The sequence below is a fragment of the Notolepis coatsorum genome, assembly GCF_963971535.1.
Source record: "Notolepis coatsorum genome assembly, chromosome: 16".
Taxonomy (NCBI): domain Eukaryota; kingdom Metazoa; phylum Chordata; class Actinopteri; order Aulopiformes; family Paralepididae; genus Notolepis; species Notolepis coatsorum.
The window spans coordinates 46,277,968-46,291,977 of record NC_140180.1 but is presented as its reverse complement, the minus strand read 5'-3'; the positions used below and the strand labels follow the sequence as shown (position 1 = coordinate 46,291,977).

At 42.3% G+C, this 14,010-nt stretch overlaps 1 protein-coding gene across 2 annotated transcripts in view; it reads left to right on the top strand.

Annotated features, from left to right (window-relative positions):
* med12 (mediator complex subunit 12) overlaps positions 1-14,010 on the top strand; it is a 99,945-nt gene that overhangs the window by 36,830 nt on the left and 49,105 nt on the right. For both annotated transcript variants that reach the window (XM_084331255.1, XM_084331254.1), the window contains exons 12-17: positions 1,022-1,148; positions 4,198-4,427; positions 6,255-6,314; positions 6,454-6,627; positions 6,822-6,966; positions 13,011-13,129. In XM_084331255.1, coding sequence (XP_084187381.1) covers positions 1,022-1,148; positions 4,198-4,427; positions 6,255-6,314; positions 6,454-6,627; positions 6,822-6,966; positions 13,011-13,129 — 855 coding nt within the window. The remainder of the gene's footprint in view (positions 1-1,021; positions 1,149-4,197; positions 4,428-6,254; positions 6,315-6,453; positions 6,628-6,821; positions 6,967-13,010; positions 13,130-14,010) is intronic.

The window sequence follows — 14,010 nt, the reverse complement described above, 5'->3', positions numbered from 1 at the left end:
GCAGTCCTCAAAAACTAAAACAAAAATGGCCAGGAGACTCATTGCAGGTTAACAGGTTTTAAAGACTTGTAACTTCAGGTTTAATCCAAGGAGTAAGTTTCCCCATATTATTCAGCATTTCTTTTATAGGGCAAACTAGAAGGATTTCAGTTTTGTCCTCTATTTAATTTTAAGAAATTGTTGCCCATTCAGTTATTGCTAAGAGACGAGCAGAAATGGAGTTTAGCTGCTGCATAATTTGCTGAACAATAAAGACTTAGGTCATTAGGTTAGGCTCTCTAGGCAAGAACAACTGAGATATGATCCACTTTTCACAATTAGAGAAATCTCACATCCTTCTATGGTATCGGCCCAGTACTGATATCGGTGCATCCATAGCTTGTCGGTAAATATATTAATTTATTACATGGCGTTTTCACATTCGCCGAAATGCTTGCTTATGATTGGTCAATAGCGCGTGTCAGAGGTCCGATATTACCCGATAACGGACCTCTGTGGAACAATAATGACCGCTGTGCGCAGCTGTTCGCAATCAAGCCCACTGACATCAGTGCAATCAGACACTGCCGGCTGCCAGGGAAGCTGCCGGCGATGACAGGGCGGAGCGATGAGCGGAGCCAGAACCAGTGTTGCGAGTCGATGTAAAATTAATTAGGTATATTGTTAGTAAGTTAGCCATGTAATAAGCGGGGTAATGTATATAGCTATACTCGATCATTGTCGCAAAATAATTGACCTTCACTGACGTTTAAAACACCTCGCAGAGGCGGCTCGGTATTTTAAACTCTGTCGGTCAATTATTTTGCGACAATGACCTCGTAGCTATACATTATTCCTTACATATTAGGCTTTGCTTTTTCCTCCCCTCTCTCCTCGCCATCTTGTGTGTCTTCTGTGCTCTCACTTTAAAACAAAATGACAGCTAAAATGAGGGAAGGTTGTAAACCAATGTGATCCAGCCGACACCAGAGATGGTTTCTTTGCTCTTCGTCTTTCTCTACCCGTGTGTGTGTGTTTGCAGAGGTGTGGTGAGTCGGAGGTGGTGGATGAGAAAGGCTCGGTGTCGTCAGGCTCTCTCTCAGCAGCTACACTCCCAGTGTTCCAGGATGTGCTCCTACAGTTCCTGGACACACAGGCTCCGACTCTCAGTAAGTCTCTCCTCATAGGTTTACTGGGGCCTTAGTTCCTCTTGATTCGATTGGGATTCTCAGTCTCTTTTTTAAGGTTCACAGGTTCACAACCTGACTCTCCTTCCTTAACACATTCCCGCCAAAAACGAGTTTACTCGTTATTGGCCGCCAATCGAATAACGCCAATAACGAGTTTACTCGTTTTTGGGATCGTTATATAGTTTATTCGCTATATCTATTCATAATTCATAGCTGCAGCCTCTGGTATAGTCTTCAGACCCTGTCTGAGCTGGCAGACGGTCAACACCGCCCTCTACTGCCAGGGGGAGCTATTGCATCTCATTGAAAATGGGCTTGTGTCTTTTAGGAGGCGATCTGAGCCGGGCGGGCGGGATTTAAATATTCAGGCGAGCCATTCATACAACGATGGCATCAGTAACTCTGCCCGCCCGCCTGTCATTGTGAAACGGTCGGTAGTGTGGTGCGGACCTCCACAAGCATTATTTGGAATTGCGATAAGATATTTGGATTATCTCTTTTGCATTACATCAGATACAACATCATATATGAATTTGATCGTTGATCTGACGTTTATTTCTACCGCGATCACAGCAATCTGTGTGGACCGTATATGGCTGTTTACCGTTGGCTGCGGTGGGGTGGGGGGGGGGGGAGTGCCCCGCTACGATGGTCATTTCATGTATGGACGAGGAGACATAATAGTGATAATCTAGCGTTGATGTCAGAATGATTATATAATCAGCCGAAAAATTACAACGTGATGACTGGATTACAGTAAAATGCATTTTTCTTGCCTTTTCCTGGAATTACTGAAAAACACCCAAACCATACTCTATTCAAAACGGTATAAAACGGAAATGTACAGATGAAAAAACAATCTGTCTCGGCAATGTTGACTAGAAGCAGCTCACTGAGACCTGACGCCGTTATTAGACCCATAGATATAATATAAGATATATTTTAAGCACTCGCAAATGTCAGTCTAAAACTATATCCATTGAATAAAGACCTGGCAATGAATGGGGTATCAGCGCCCCCTGCTGTGGCGGTCAATGTGTTAAAGGTGGGACAGTGATATAACAATATTATATTTTCAACCCAGGGTTTGACATTAAAGGCCTCCTGTAATCCCAGGGATGATACAAACGGATGTGACTGTAAATAATAAGACTAACAGAAAGAAAGCCTATTTATTAGGTTAATCCACATAAGTGCCTTGGACCTTCATTCTTTTTATTTTCATTATTATTATTATTATATTTCGTAATAAGAAACTTCGTTCACCCCTACTAAATAAAGGTATTCAAAATCATCTTCAATCCAATAAATTGTCACTTTTATCCATGAAAACAAAAATACATTCATAAATATTAGTAAATGGCCTAAATAAAATGGGGCCAACCTAACTTTAACCTACATGTTTTGCTTTCATCCTTGCATAGAACTCTCTCTCTACTCCACATTGACCTGTCATATTGACAGCATCCTGTTCGTGATTAGAATCATGGCTTTGGTTAACAACCATTTATGATCTGATGTTAATTAGGATAATATGTTTTTCACTACTTAATAGTGTTAGTGTTTCCTCCCTTCACCGGCCCTCCTGTTTTCCGTGCGATCATTGTGCCACCGTCTCTTTCTAAAGTAGACTTTCATCTCGCCAGCCATGATGAACTCTGCAAGGTTTTAAATATTTGAGCAATCCGCGCTGACCTTTGTAACATTGATGTGTTGACGCTATGGTTCTTTTGGCCACGGTTCCTCATGTAATTTGCTCATTGCTTGACTACTGCGGTCATTGCATGTCATTAACATCAAATAAACTGTGGTAGAGTTGTGTCATAATGATTATATAGTGTAAATATATATATTGGGGATGGGCATTTTTTTGTGATCAAATATTTTTTATTTTATTTTTTCAAACATTTTCAACACACAACTCGCAACACAATAATAGCAATAATACATAAAAAGACATCCAAAAACATCAACTAACACAACAATGATTAGACAATAAATTAGACAGATTATGCATTTAACACCCCAAGCCCCCTCCCTCACCAACCATCGCAGCCACGATCCCCAACCCTCGAGAGCCCAGAGTCCGGCACCCCAGCGAGTCTCTTTAACACCCGACCCGCCGAGGGCCGGAACCAAGGGCCCCCCACCCCGAGCCTGTGACTCTCCGACACAATCAAAGGGGATGGGCATTTTAAAGAAAAATCCAGATCCATTGATCGCATGCTATACTCGAGTGATCGTGTATTACTCAAAGAAAAAAAAGGAAAAATTTAAAAAAATTTATTTAATTTATTTTTACATTTAGTTCATTCACGTATATGTTTAAGGAAACCAACAAACAGTTATAATCTTACACATACATGTGAAACAAATATGCAAATAAAACAAAACAAATATATATTTGTAATTAAAATCTTTTTTTCATAAAAAATATTTAATTCAAGATCGATTTTTCTCATAGCTACGAGTAATCGATTACTCACGGCCATCCCTAATAAATAAATATATATATATATAGTGATTATATAGTTTTTGCCAACATTGAGCATTTTTGGCTTGAGATGACTCGGGAATCGGGAAATGTTCTACATAGGAAAGAGCCTGACTGGGTATGCAATGGGATGGAAATGAAGCCAAGTCAAGTCAAGAGTTTTATTTGTCACGGCATACAAGCATGCAGTGAAATGCGTGGGGTCTTGCCCGCAACGATTGTGCAATAATACCATAATAAGAATAGGATGAGAATAAGACATTTGTGCAATAATACAAGTAATAAGAATAAGACATAACGGGTATATGTGTACATAAAGTTTACAAAAAGCATGGTAAGACATGCTATGGTCCTGCGATAGTGCAATACACTGTTAGCTACAGATGAGGCACTGGTTCTTATGTACACTACTATACAATGCTATACTATACAATCTACAGTTATACTTTGTGTCCTTATGCTAGCTTGCTATCCATCTGTTTACTATACAAGAAGCCAAATTGATATGTACATCTCTCTGTTCTATCTGTACAGCTGAGCCTGGGAATGAAAGTGAAAGAGTGGAGTTCTCCAACCTGGTGCTCCTCTTCTGTGAGCTCATCCGTCACGATGTCTTCTCCCATAACATCTACATGTGCACGCTCATATCCCGCGGTGATCTGGCCTCCGACTGTCACCTGCCCCGCCCACGTTCCCCCAGTGACGAACCAGGAGACGAATCGGAGCGCAAGGAGCAGGACACGGGCAGCAGTGTCAAGATGGAGGCATGTTGGAATCATGTGTTTTTGTAACCTCTGCCAAAGAGATTATGTTTTTGCGTTTTGTTGGTTAGCTTCTGGGAACAAGATACAGATGGATAGAAAAGTTACGCCTGGATTTGCCATACAATTTTAATAACATTCATGACTCTTAAAGGAAGACACCTATGCTTTGTCCTATTTACACTAAACCTAAACCTGCTTCTCTAGCAAGGATGCCTGTGAAGTTTCGAGTCATTTGGCCTCATGGTGTTATTCTCACAAGACTAGCTCTAGTTGAATTTGGGAAAAATGCATGGGAAACGAAAAGTAATTTTGTCCGATTGGCACCAAACCTGATAAATATGTTTGTCGTACGACAGTGTGCTGTGAGGTAGCATCACCAATGTTGGTTTAGGAAAATAATATGAGGTGCTAATAACTAGGGGTGTGGACATTTCTCGATTCTAAGATGCATTGCGATGTGGACGTGGCCGATTCTGCATCGATGCAGTGACGGAACATAATCGATTATATAAAATTTGTATTCCCGTTCGCTATTTTATTTGCAAATGTGAGTGAAACGCTCACAATGTCGAATCTTGACTTTAGGCACATTTCCGCATATAACGTAGAACATTTGCGCATATTGCTGTGGTAAAAAATGGTTAGTAAAAGTTAGACAGACATATGTAGTACCTACTTACTGGTCACAGGAGTCTTCAATACCGTTTGGATGATAATCCATTTTGTGAATCCATTTGTTTAAACAACATCTAAGATGGCTCCTGCTATCTTAACGTTAGCAAGCTAAGCAAGCATAGCGCGACCTGTCTAACGTTAAATAACTTGTGTTCCGCTGTGAAACAATCACTGCATACAACTTGGTTTAATCCAAACGTCCATTCAGAAACTTTGTATTATGAAATAAGACATTCAGCGATATCTGACTATTTTCCCTTCTTGGTGTGTGTTCAGCTGACACTGAAAATACAGCATCAGGCTATTCTTTTTTTTGATCCACTTTTTCTCCCATTTTCTATATTTTCTCCCATCCCAATTTCGTATCATCCAATTCAACCCTCCCCTGTCACGAACGCTGTTTCTTGCCTCCCACAAGCCGGCTGCAATGTGGACTAAGTCATACATAGCACAAGTCCCCTCCGGTACTTGAGGTAACAGCAGTCGCATCTTTTCACCTACGCAGCTCGATCTCTCAGTGGCGAGGAGTAACGCGTGGGAGGCTCACGCTGCCCCCGACACTTCCTGATTCTACTGCGCAGGCGCACCAACCGACCTGTAGGAGTCGCTGTCCACAACGCCCGATCCCCACCCATCAGTTTCCCACCCCCTAATACGGCCAATGTGTATTAGTATGAACGACCAGCTAAACTGAAAGCAATGTGGAGCGCTGGGCTCGAACAGGCAAGCCCAGCGTCTCCGTCATTTGTGGCGAGCGTCTTGCCAACTACGCCACGTAGCCGCCCTAGCATCAGGCTATTCTAAAAGTATCGATACTAATAAAATGAGAGTATTGAACCGTTTTTAACATTTGGATATCGGGATACTATTCTAGTATCGGTGTATCGTGCAACACTAGTAAAAACATTTATTTTGACATTTAAGGACTTTCTAAATAAAATGGTTAATTTATTGCTTCTAAGAGTTTCTTGTATTAATTGAGGCAAAAGTAGCCATGTGCAGTAATATAGATTATAAAATTGAGGATGTAATATATTATTGAGGTGCATCATAGAATCTAATCGTGAACAGCTGAATCGTAATGGAATTGGATCGTGAGGCCAGTGAAGATCCACAGCTCTACTAATAACACATGATCTGCCTGTTCAACAGGACACTGGTTTATCGGAGTCGATGGAGATTGATCACAACTCCAGCGCTAATTTCGACGAGGTAGGTTTAGCATGCATACATGTCTCTGTAGCACGCAGCTCGAGAAGCTTGATGAACAGTGTTTCCTTTTGTCAAGAATATTGAATGTTGTCTGCATGCCCTTGGCCTTGGTCAATGTAGCCACCATTTGTCTTTGCAGATGTTCTCCCCACCCATGCACTGTGAGTCCAAAGGCAGCCCCTCCCCAGAGAAGGCCGCCCCAGAGCAGGACAGTAAGGCTGCCTGTAAAGACAAGGGCCTGGACCCCGCCTTCCCACAGGTGTACGAGCAGCCCCGCCACATTCAATACGCCACCCACTTCCCCATCCCTCAGGTAAACGCAGCCGCAACCGAGCGTTTTTAGCCTCGTCCCGTGACTTGGCGATGTACATGTCTGGGGTTTGTCCAGCGTTATCCCGTGTGCAACGCTTGATTAAATTCGAGAAGATTACCCATTGTCATAGTCTGTAGCTTGTCAAGTAGCTTCATGATTTGTATTTCTAATGCGTCTTTTTTTACGGTCCATAGGAGGAGAGCGCCAGCCACGAGTGTAACCAGCGTCTGGTGGTCCTCTACGGCGTAGGCAAGCAGAGAGACGAGGCGCGACACGCCATCAAGAAAATCACCAAAGACATCTTGAAAGTGCTTAACCGCAAAAGCACGGCAGAGACGGGTAAGAGGCTTTCCACACTGCTGTCGTTCTTTTGATTGATGGTCGAACTTCCTCCTAGCACGTTCATCCACTTCCCTCTGTTTCACATTACCTTATCTACAGGCCCACAGTCTGTCTGGCAGCCAAACAGCCCTTCTCGATATGTCTTCACATATCTTTCACCTTCAGTATAGTCCATGTTGAGACTGAGGACCGTTTGTCATAGAACAGAGTCAGAGTTTTTGAGATGACTTTGCAAGTTATGATAATTACTAGGGATGCCACGGTTCTCATTAATAATATTGTACTGTATGGTACGCCATCCACGGTTCAATACGCACTTGTGTATTGCAGTATTTTCATTTTTGCGTTACTAATTTCCATGCATTGGCTATGGGTGAGTGTATCTGCGTCCACGCTCTGGGATGAGGAAACCCCTCCCTGTGAGTAATTATCCAAACACTGTGCTCAGATGTTCGGGTGACAACAACATTGGAGTAATATTTCACACAACACTGGGACATGGCGAGCGGAGTCGAGAGGCAGCAGTGTGGGGACATTTCGCTTTTGGCTTGAATACAACGAGGGAACAAAAATGGTTAACAGAAAAATGATTGAAAGAAAACACTTGCAATATGAGCGCACATCTGTGCCGCCACCAGCCAGCAATATCACTGTCTGGAAGCAGGACATTTTAACAGATAAGAACAGCATCAGTGAAAAAACGGCAGTCTTGCTGATGTCTTCCAACAAGCCTATCCTACCCTTTCAAAAAAAAAAAAAAAAAAACGAGTGCAGTGGGGACATTCATTGCAAAAAATTTGCAGCCTTTTTCAGTGGTTAGAGATGTGGGCTTTTGTCACCTAATGAAAACGCTCCATCCATGTTTGATGGGCTCTCGTACATTTTTCAGCACCAAGTAATTCCCGACTTCTATGAAACAATGCACAAAGGCATTGAAGATGAATTGGCAAAAACACAGCCTTGCATCTCGGATAGTTGGCTCTCTTGGGCAACAGAGAGTTACCTCACTGTGACTGTCCACTATATGTCGGATTGGGAGATGAAGAGCACAGTACTCCAAACTCCTCCTCTGTCATACAAGCGCTCACTCGGCAGAGGAATTGACGAATGCACTGACTGAGTGGAAGTTGGAGAGTCCAAACATGACACTCGCAGTAACCACAGATAACGCAGAAAATAATATATATATATTTTTTAAATATATATACGGTTATTTATTTATTTTATATTAGACAACACACCAGGAATGTGTCTGAAAATAATAGTTTTTGCTAATAAGCTAAATAAAGACATTATCTGGGAATAAATAAATAGTAGAATTTTTTTCCCTTACCCACAAAATGCATAATTGAAACCATAACTCAAAAACTGAGGTACATATTGTACCGTGGGCTAACTGTATTATTGCTTCCCTAATAATTACTGACTGTGATACTTTTTCTCAAACTGCTCTGCTGATATGAGCTTCATATGTCACACACTAAGAAAATTATATTTAGCAATTCAGCAGATTGAAATCCTTATCACGCCGGGCCTGTGAATAAAAGTCAGATCCAATGCGACTACCTGTTCTCCCACTGTGGCTGCCCTGACTTTTCTCTCATCCTATCAATAAGTCCCAATCTGAATGGTCATTACTAAGTCTTACCTTCCCCTTCACCTTTTCCTCCTCTGCCCCTCTTTTAAAGAACACAGGATTCCTTTCTTTCTTCCTACGGCAGGGGGTGGTCTGTCGCTCAATATTCATTCCATCCAATCTCTATGCTAATGGCTGCCATTCTATCTCCGTTGCCTGTGACCTAATGTGATTTTTAAGGTGTTCAGAGTTATAATGACCCTGTCTGAAGAGCTTTTGGTGTCGCCCTTTTCAATGGTGTACTTTTGAACTGAAGTCTCAAGTGGAGCAGAGTCTGGAAATGCGATAACAGACCATTGGCTTAAATCAATTTCACGGCTGGCCTGGTGGCCAGACCATAACAAGGACATGCAGTGTCATAGATGCGAAGCGTTCTCGCATAGATTGAACTGGTCTTACACATAGTGCCATGCCTGTAGCTACAGTCTAAACACAGCTCCGAATGTCAGTAACTTAAATACTTAGCTAATGTAGCTACAGTATAAACACGGCTCAGAATGTCAGTAACTTAAATATCACAATCCCGCTTCAAGGTCCTCGATCTGGCACATCGTGCGGCGAAGGGAACAGCTCCCGCCTACCTCCAGTCAATGATCTCTAACTACACACCCTCAAGACCCCTCCACTCTACATCCCCTGGCCGCCGCAGAATCACTCCTATCCAAGCTCCAGGAGGGTCATCAAAGAGAAACCGCCTATTCTCTGTCCTTGCCCCACAATGGTGGAACGAACTTCCCACCACAGTTAGGACAAATATTTTCTGCCAAAATATAAGTTTCCCTTCAGTTATTATGTTGGTGTTTAACATAACAACATTTAACGATAAGAAAATAAACATTAGACTTTACTTTAACACATTGGATGCCAACAACGTCATAATTAGTTATTGCCCGCCATGCATTGAACGCCAACAACGTGATAATTCGTTGTTGGGATCAATATATTTTTTTCCCGCCATGGCATTCATAATACATCCAGCCTCCCTGCGAGACTGCAGCTGCACCCTGTCTGATATTGCAATGCCTCAATACCGCCGCCTGGTGGATGATCGGGCGAGTTACACTCCACGCCAAACCGGAAGTGGCGCTGGTGCATTGAGGAAATCCCTCCGGCAGTAATATCTTGTTACGTGGGTCCAGACAAACACTCGAGTGCATGGGATCACTTTCGAAACGCAATAATCTATATGATTTCGACATTTATTGCGTCATACAAACGGGAAATGGATCTAGCAGATCGACGTCAAATAATTGGAATATTTTTCCTCCAGTCTCAACGGCGAACGGTAAGAGGAATCTAACGTTATTTTCAGCTTGATTGTCCATTTCTTTGTTTGCAATCCATCTGATCAATGTATCAACCCATACTAAATAAAGCTGTTACTGACGATCAAGGAATTATAAATGACCCCCCCCTTTCCTTCATGCATGATGAAGCATAATGTATACCGATCATATGCATTTGAATTTTTTAATATAGCGTGTATAGGAAAGAAATAATTGCTTCAGGGCCTATAACTTGCGTTTTTGGAATTACAGCAGAAAATACTTATATTCTCGACGGTATTAACACAACAATGTATGAATGAAAAAATATAACGTTCCCACATCCGGAACGATAGATACCCGATGTTGAATGGGCCATAGTAATATCGATATAGCTATAATATTTAAAAAGTTATAGCCCTGCAAAGAAGGTAAACATCTCCATAGGGTTACATCGGTGGCAGACTGGACCCAATGATGGGTACAATGCACGGCGCCCAATGTGTTAACACTTTTTTTATTGGCGATTTCCATTCATATTTCATCAATCTAGCCTCACGTTACCACTGGAACTCTCTCTGAGCTCCATTGGGAAAATACCGCCCCCTATCATCTCTCCGGATGGTACTGCACCCCATTGGATTGAATGAAACGCATGGGGGAAAAAAATCCTGATTCCACATTTTACTTGTCAGACAATTAACCCGAGACGATCCCACTCATTGCCGACCACCAGAACAGCAGATAATGTGTGTTTCCAGTACCCAGCGTTGGATCAATAAACGCGATCGATATTTGGAATGGCGATCAGGAATTGGAATAATCTTTTTGGAGAACATCTGATCTGAGGTAAGGAATCTATTTGACCAGTCTTGGGATAATCGGAGCTTTTTTCACAGATATATCAACGTGGGCCCTATGCGTGTGTGTGTGTGTGCTGATCAGGAAATGGATAATCGGTTTTTCAGCCCGCTTCTATAGCATGCATAAAAGTACACATATACTATCGATAATCTAGCGTTTATTTGAAAACGATTCATAAATAGGCTGAAAAATGACCGTTTTTTGTGTATTCCAGTAAAGGGCGTTTATCACAGAATCTTTATTTTCTTCTGGAACTTTCATAAAACGACAGTTTTTCAAAATGGTATAAAACGTAAATGAACAGATAAAAAAAAAATCCGTTTCGACAATGTTGACTCCAAACAAGTCATTGATAAGCGACGGCCATATTAGACACATAGCCATAATTTAAGATATAGTTTATGCGTTCGCAAATATGAGCGCTCTATCATTGAAGTGGGCGTTGGCACGCAACAGGGTTCCGGGGCACCGCATGGCTGGCACGGAAAGTGTTAATGGCTAATGTTTCTATAGTCATTATAAATAAATATGGTGACAAAGGGCATCCTTTCCTAACTCCTCTCAATAAGGGCACCAACTTAAGACAAATAACTATTATTAATAATCCTACAATTGGTGCCATTATATAAAACAAAGACTTAAATGACACGAAACGGTTAACAGCATTGCTTTGCTACACTTTTGAGCTACTAAAAGTAAACTCACGGTGCTGTCTTGCAGTTGAACTAAAGGTACTGTGACAAGCCATTATTTCCTTTATTTTTTTTGATCCACTTTTTCTCCTCCTATTTTTCTTGTATTTTCCTCCCATCCCAATTTAGTCGTTATGCCAATTCCCCCTCCCCTTCCTGGTCGTTGCGCGCATTTGCCCCCTGTTATTAATTAACAGGAACAATTAAAATAAATAACGTTAGTTGGAGATGGGATGTGTATGCTAATTTAAGGCAGTCAATGAGTTGTGCTCTCTCTCTCTCTCTCTCTCTAGACTGGTCTATCTCTCTCTCGATAGACCGGTCTATTCTACATTACGCGCAACCAATGAGTATCTGACGGCCACGCACCGGTATAATGTTGGCATTATTTTTACGGACCAGCACTTCAAGGTGTGGCAGCTCCGTAATAAACTATCGATTTATAAGGAATTCGTTGAACTTATCCGTTGTCTTACTTATTATTAAACGTATTATTTATTTCTCCCAAATGAAGGTTCCAAAAGTCTGTCTCCGTCACAAGCGTAATGTAGGATAGAACGATAGACCGGTCTATCTTACATTACGCGCAACCAATGAGTCTATCTGATGGCCACGGACCGGTTTAATGGACCTGATCGTCGTGTCTGTTGTGGGGTGCTAAGCGATTGTCGTTGAGCGACAGCCGATCGCATCGCCAGGCGACGTCGCTCGCCCGCAGTCTTCTTTGGACTTTAGTCTTGCGCAGCCATAGACACTTCCACGTTACATTGAGCTCATGGAGGAGAGAGTGGGGGGAGAAAATTAATGAATGTGGATGAGAGCCTTGATATTCAGTAGTTGTAGCTACGGCTGTGGGGGTGCTGGAGACATGATCCAATTTACTTTTATACGCATGAGTCTCCTGAACACGGAGAGACTTTTTCGCACCTACTCCCGAACTACGCATGCGCAGATTGATAAACCTAGATCTCTGGACAATCCAGAGACTCTGTGGGCAATCTGCGCATGTGGATTTCGGGAGTAGGTGCAGAAAGGTGACTATAGCTCGGCTGGGAAAGTGCCGATCGACTTTGGTCTCTCGGGATTGGTCTCTCCATGTTCAGGAGACTCTGGCGTATAAAAGTCTATTGGATCATGTCTCCAGCACCCCCACAGCCATAGCTGCAACCACTTACGACAAGGCTCTTATCCACATTCATTCATTTTCTCCCCCCGCTCTCTCACCCATGATTTCAGAATACCAGAAGTGTTGCGGTGGTCTATACCTCTCTCCACACTACGTGAGTATTGTGTCAGTGCCGGAGAGAGGACTGGTTGAACCCATTCACAATCATTCTGTGCGGCGCTTAGCCCAGGATGCAGCTACCGGTGCCCTTGCCACCAGTGTCGCAGATAAAGGAGAATTTTAACTGAAATAGTCGTCCAATGGCAGCTTATACCCATAGTCTCATGGCGCAGACTCAGACTAATGTCAACCTAATGCTTGTGGGACGCTGCTAGGGGGCAGAATGAGGTGTCTAAAAAAAAACAGACTAATTATTTCCATCTTTCTTGCTGTCTTATCTGTCTATCTCTAATACTTAGGTGGAGAGGAAGGGCAGAAGAGGAAGAGGAGTAAACCCGAGGCCTTCCCCACTGCAGAAGATATCTTCTCCAAATTCCAGCACCTCTCCCACTTTGACCAGCACCAGGTCACCTCCCAGGTAAGACCAGACAACCCTACACGTCTTGAATGTATAATTTCAGAGCCTCCAGGACTCTGTAACCTATTTTGTAGGAACTGCAGGAGTTCTACCACAAATGGAAGTACTTTACAGCATTACCCAATAGCATAGGGTGTGTGTATGTATATATATATGTATATGTGTAGGCTAAATCACATTCTCTGGATGACCTTATGTATAATGCAATTATGTAATTTTGCAATTATTAAAATGAGGCTGACCTGCTTGGCTGTCAACTCTGCCAGTAAACCTTTTCGCCAAAAGACCTTTTCAGGATTACGCTTATAATAATTGGACCAAAGTAAAAAATTGTAATATATATGAAGCAAATCCATTCAGATGAAAGCTGTTTTGTTAAAGATGTTAGACTTTCTTTTGGCAACGGCATTGTGTTTCTTCATTGAGCGCTTATCCTTATCATTAGTGAGTGTGAATGATTAGAGATGGAAATCAAGTGGTTGTAATGACAATGTCACTAGCCTACATTTTGGGTGGTGACTGTCCAAAAAAAATACATGAGTATACTTAAGTTCCAATAGAGATATATACGGTATACTCAGGTTCCAATAGAAAGAAGGTTCAGGACACCAACTTCATCCCTTCAATAAACTTTATTATGCACTTTATTATTTGGCATAATAAAGTTAATTGAAGGGTTCAAACTGCTGTCCTGAACCTTGTGTCTCTTGGAACTGAGGACTGAGCCCCTTCAGAGGTTAAGGGGGCTTTCTCACTAACAATTCGGGGTCGAATCAAAAAGGGTGTGTCCGTCCTACTGAGAACGCTCCCCCCCCCCCCCCGTCCCCGGGGACGCTGATTCACTCCAAACCTGGACCGCTGAAAATAGGTGGTTCCGGGTG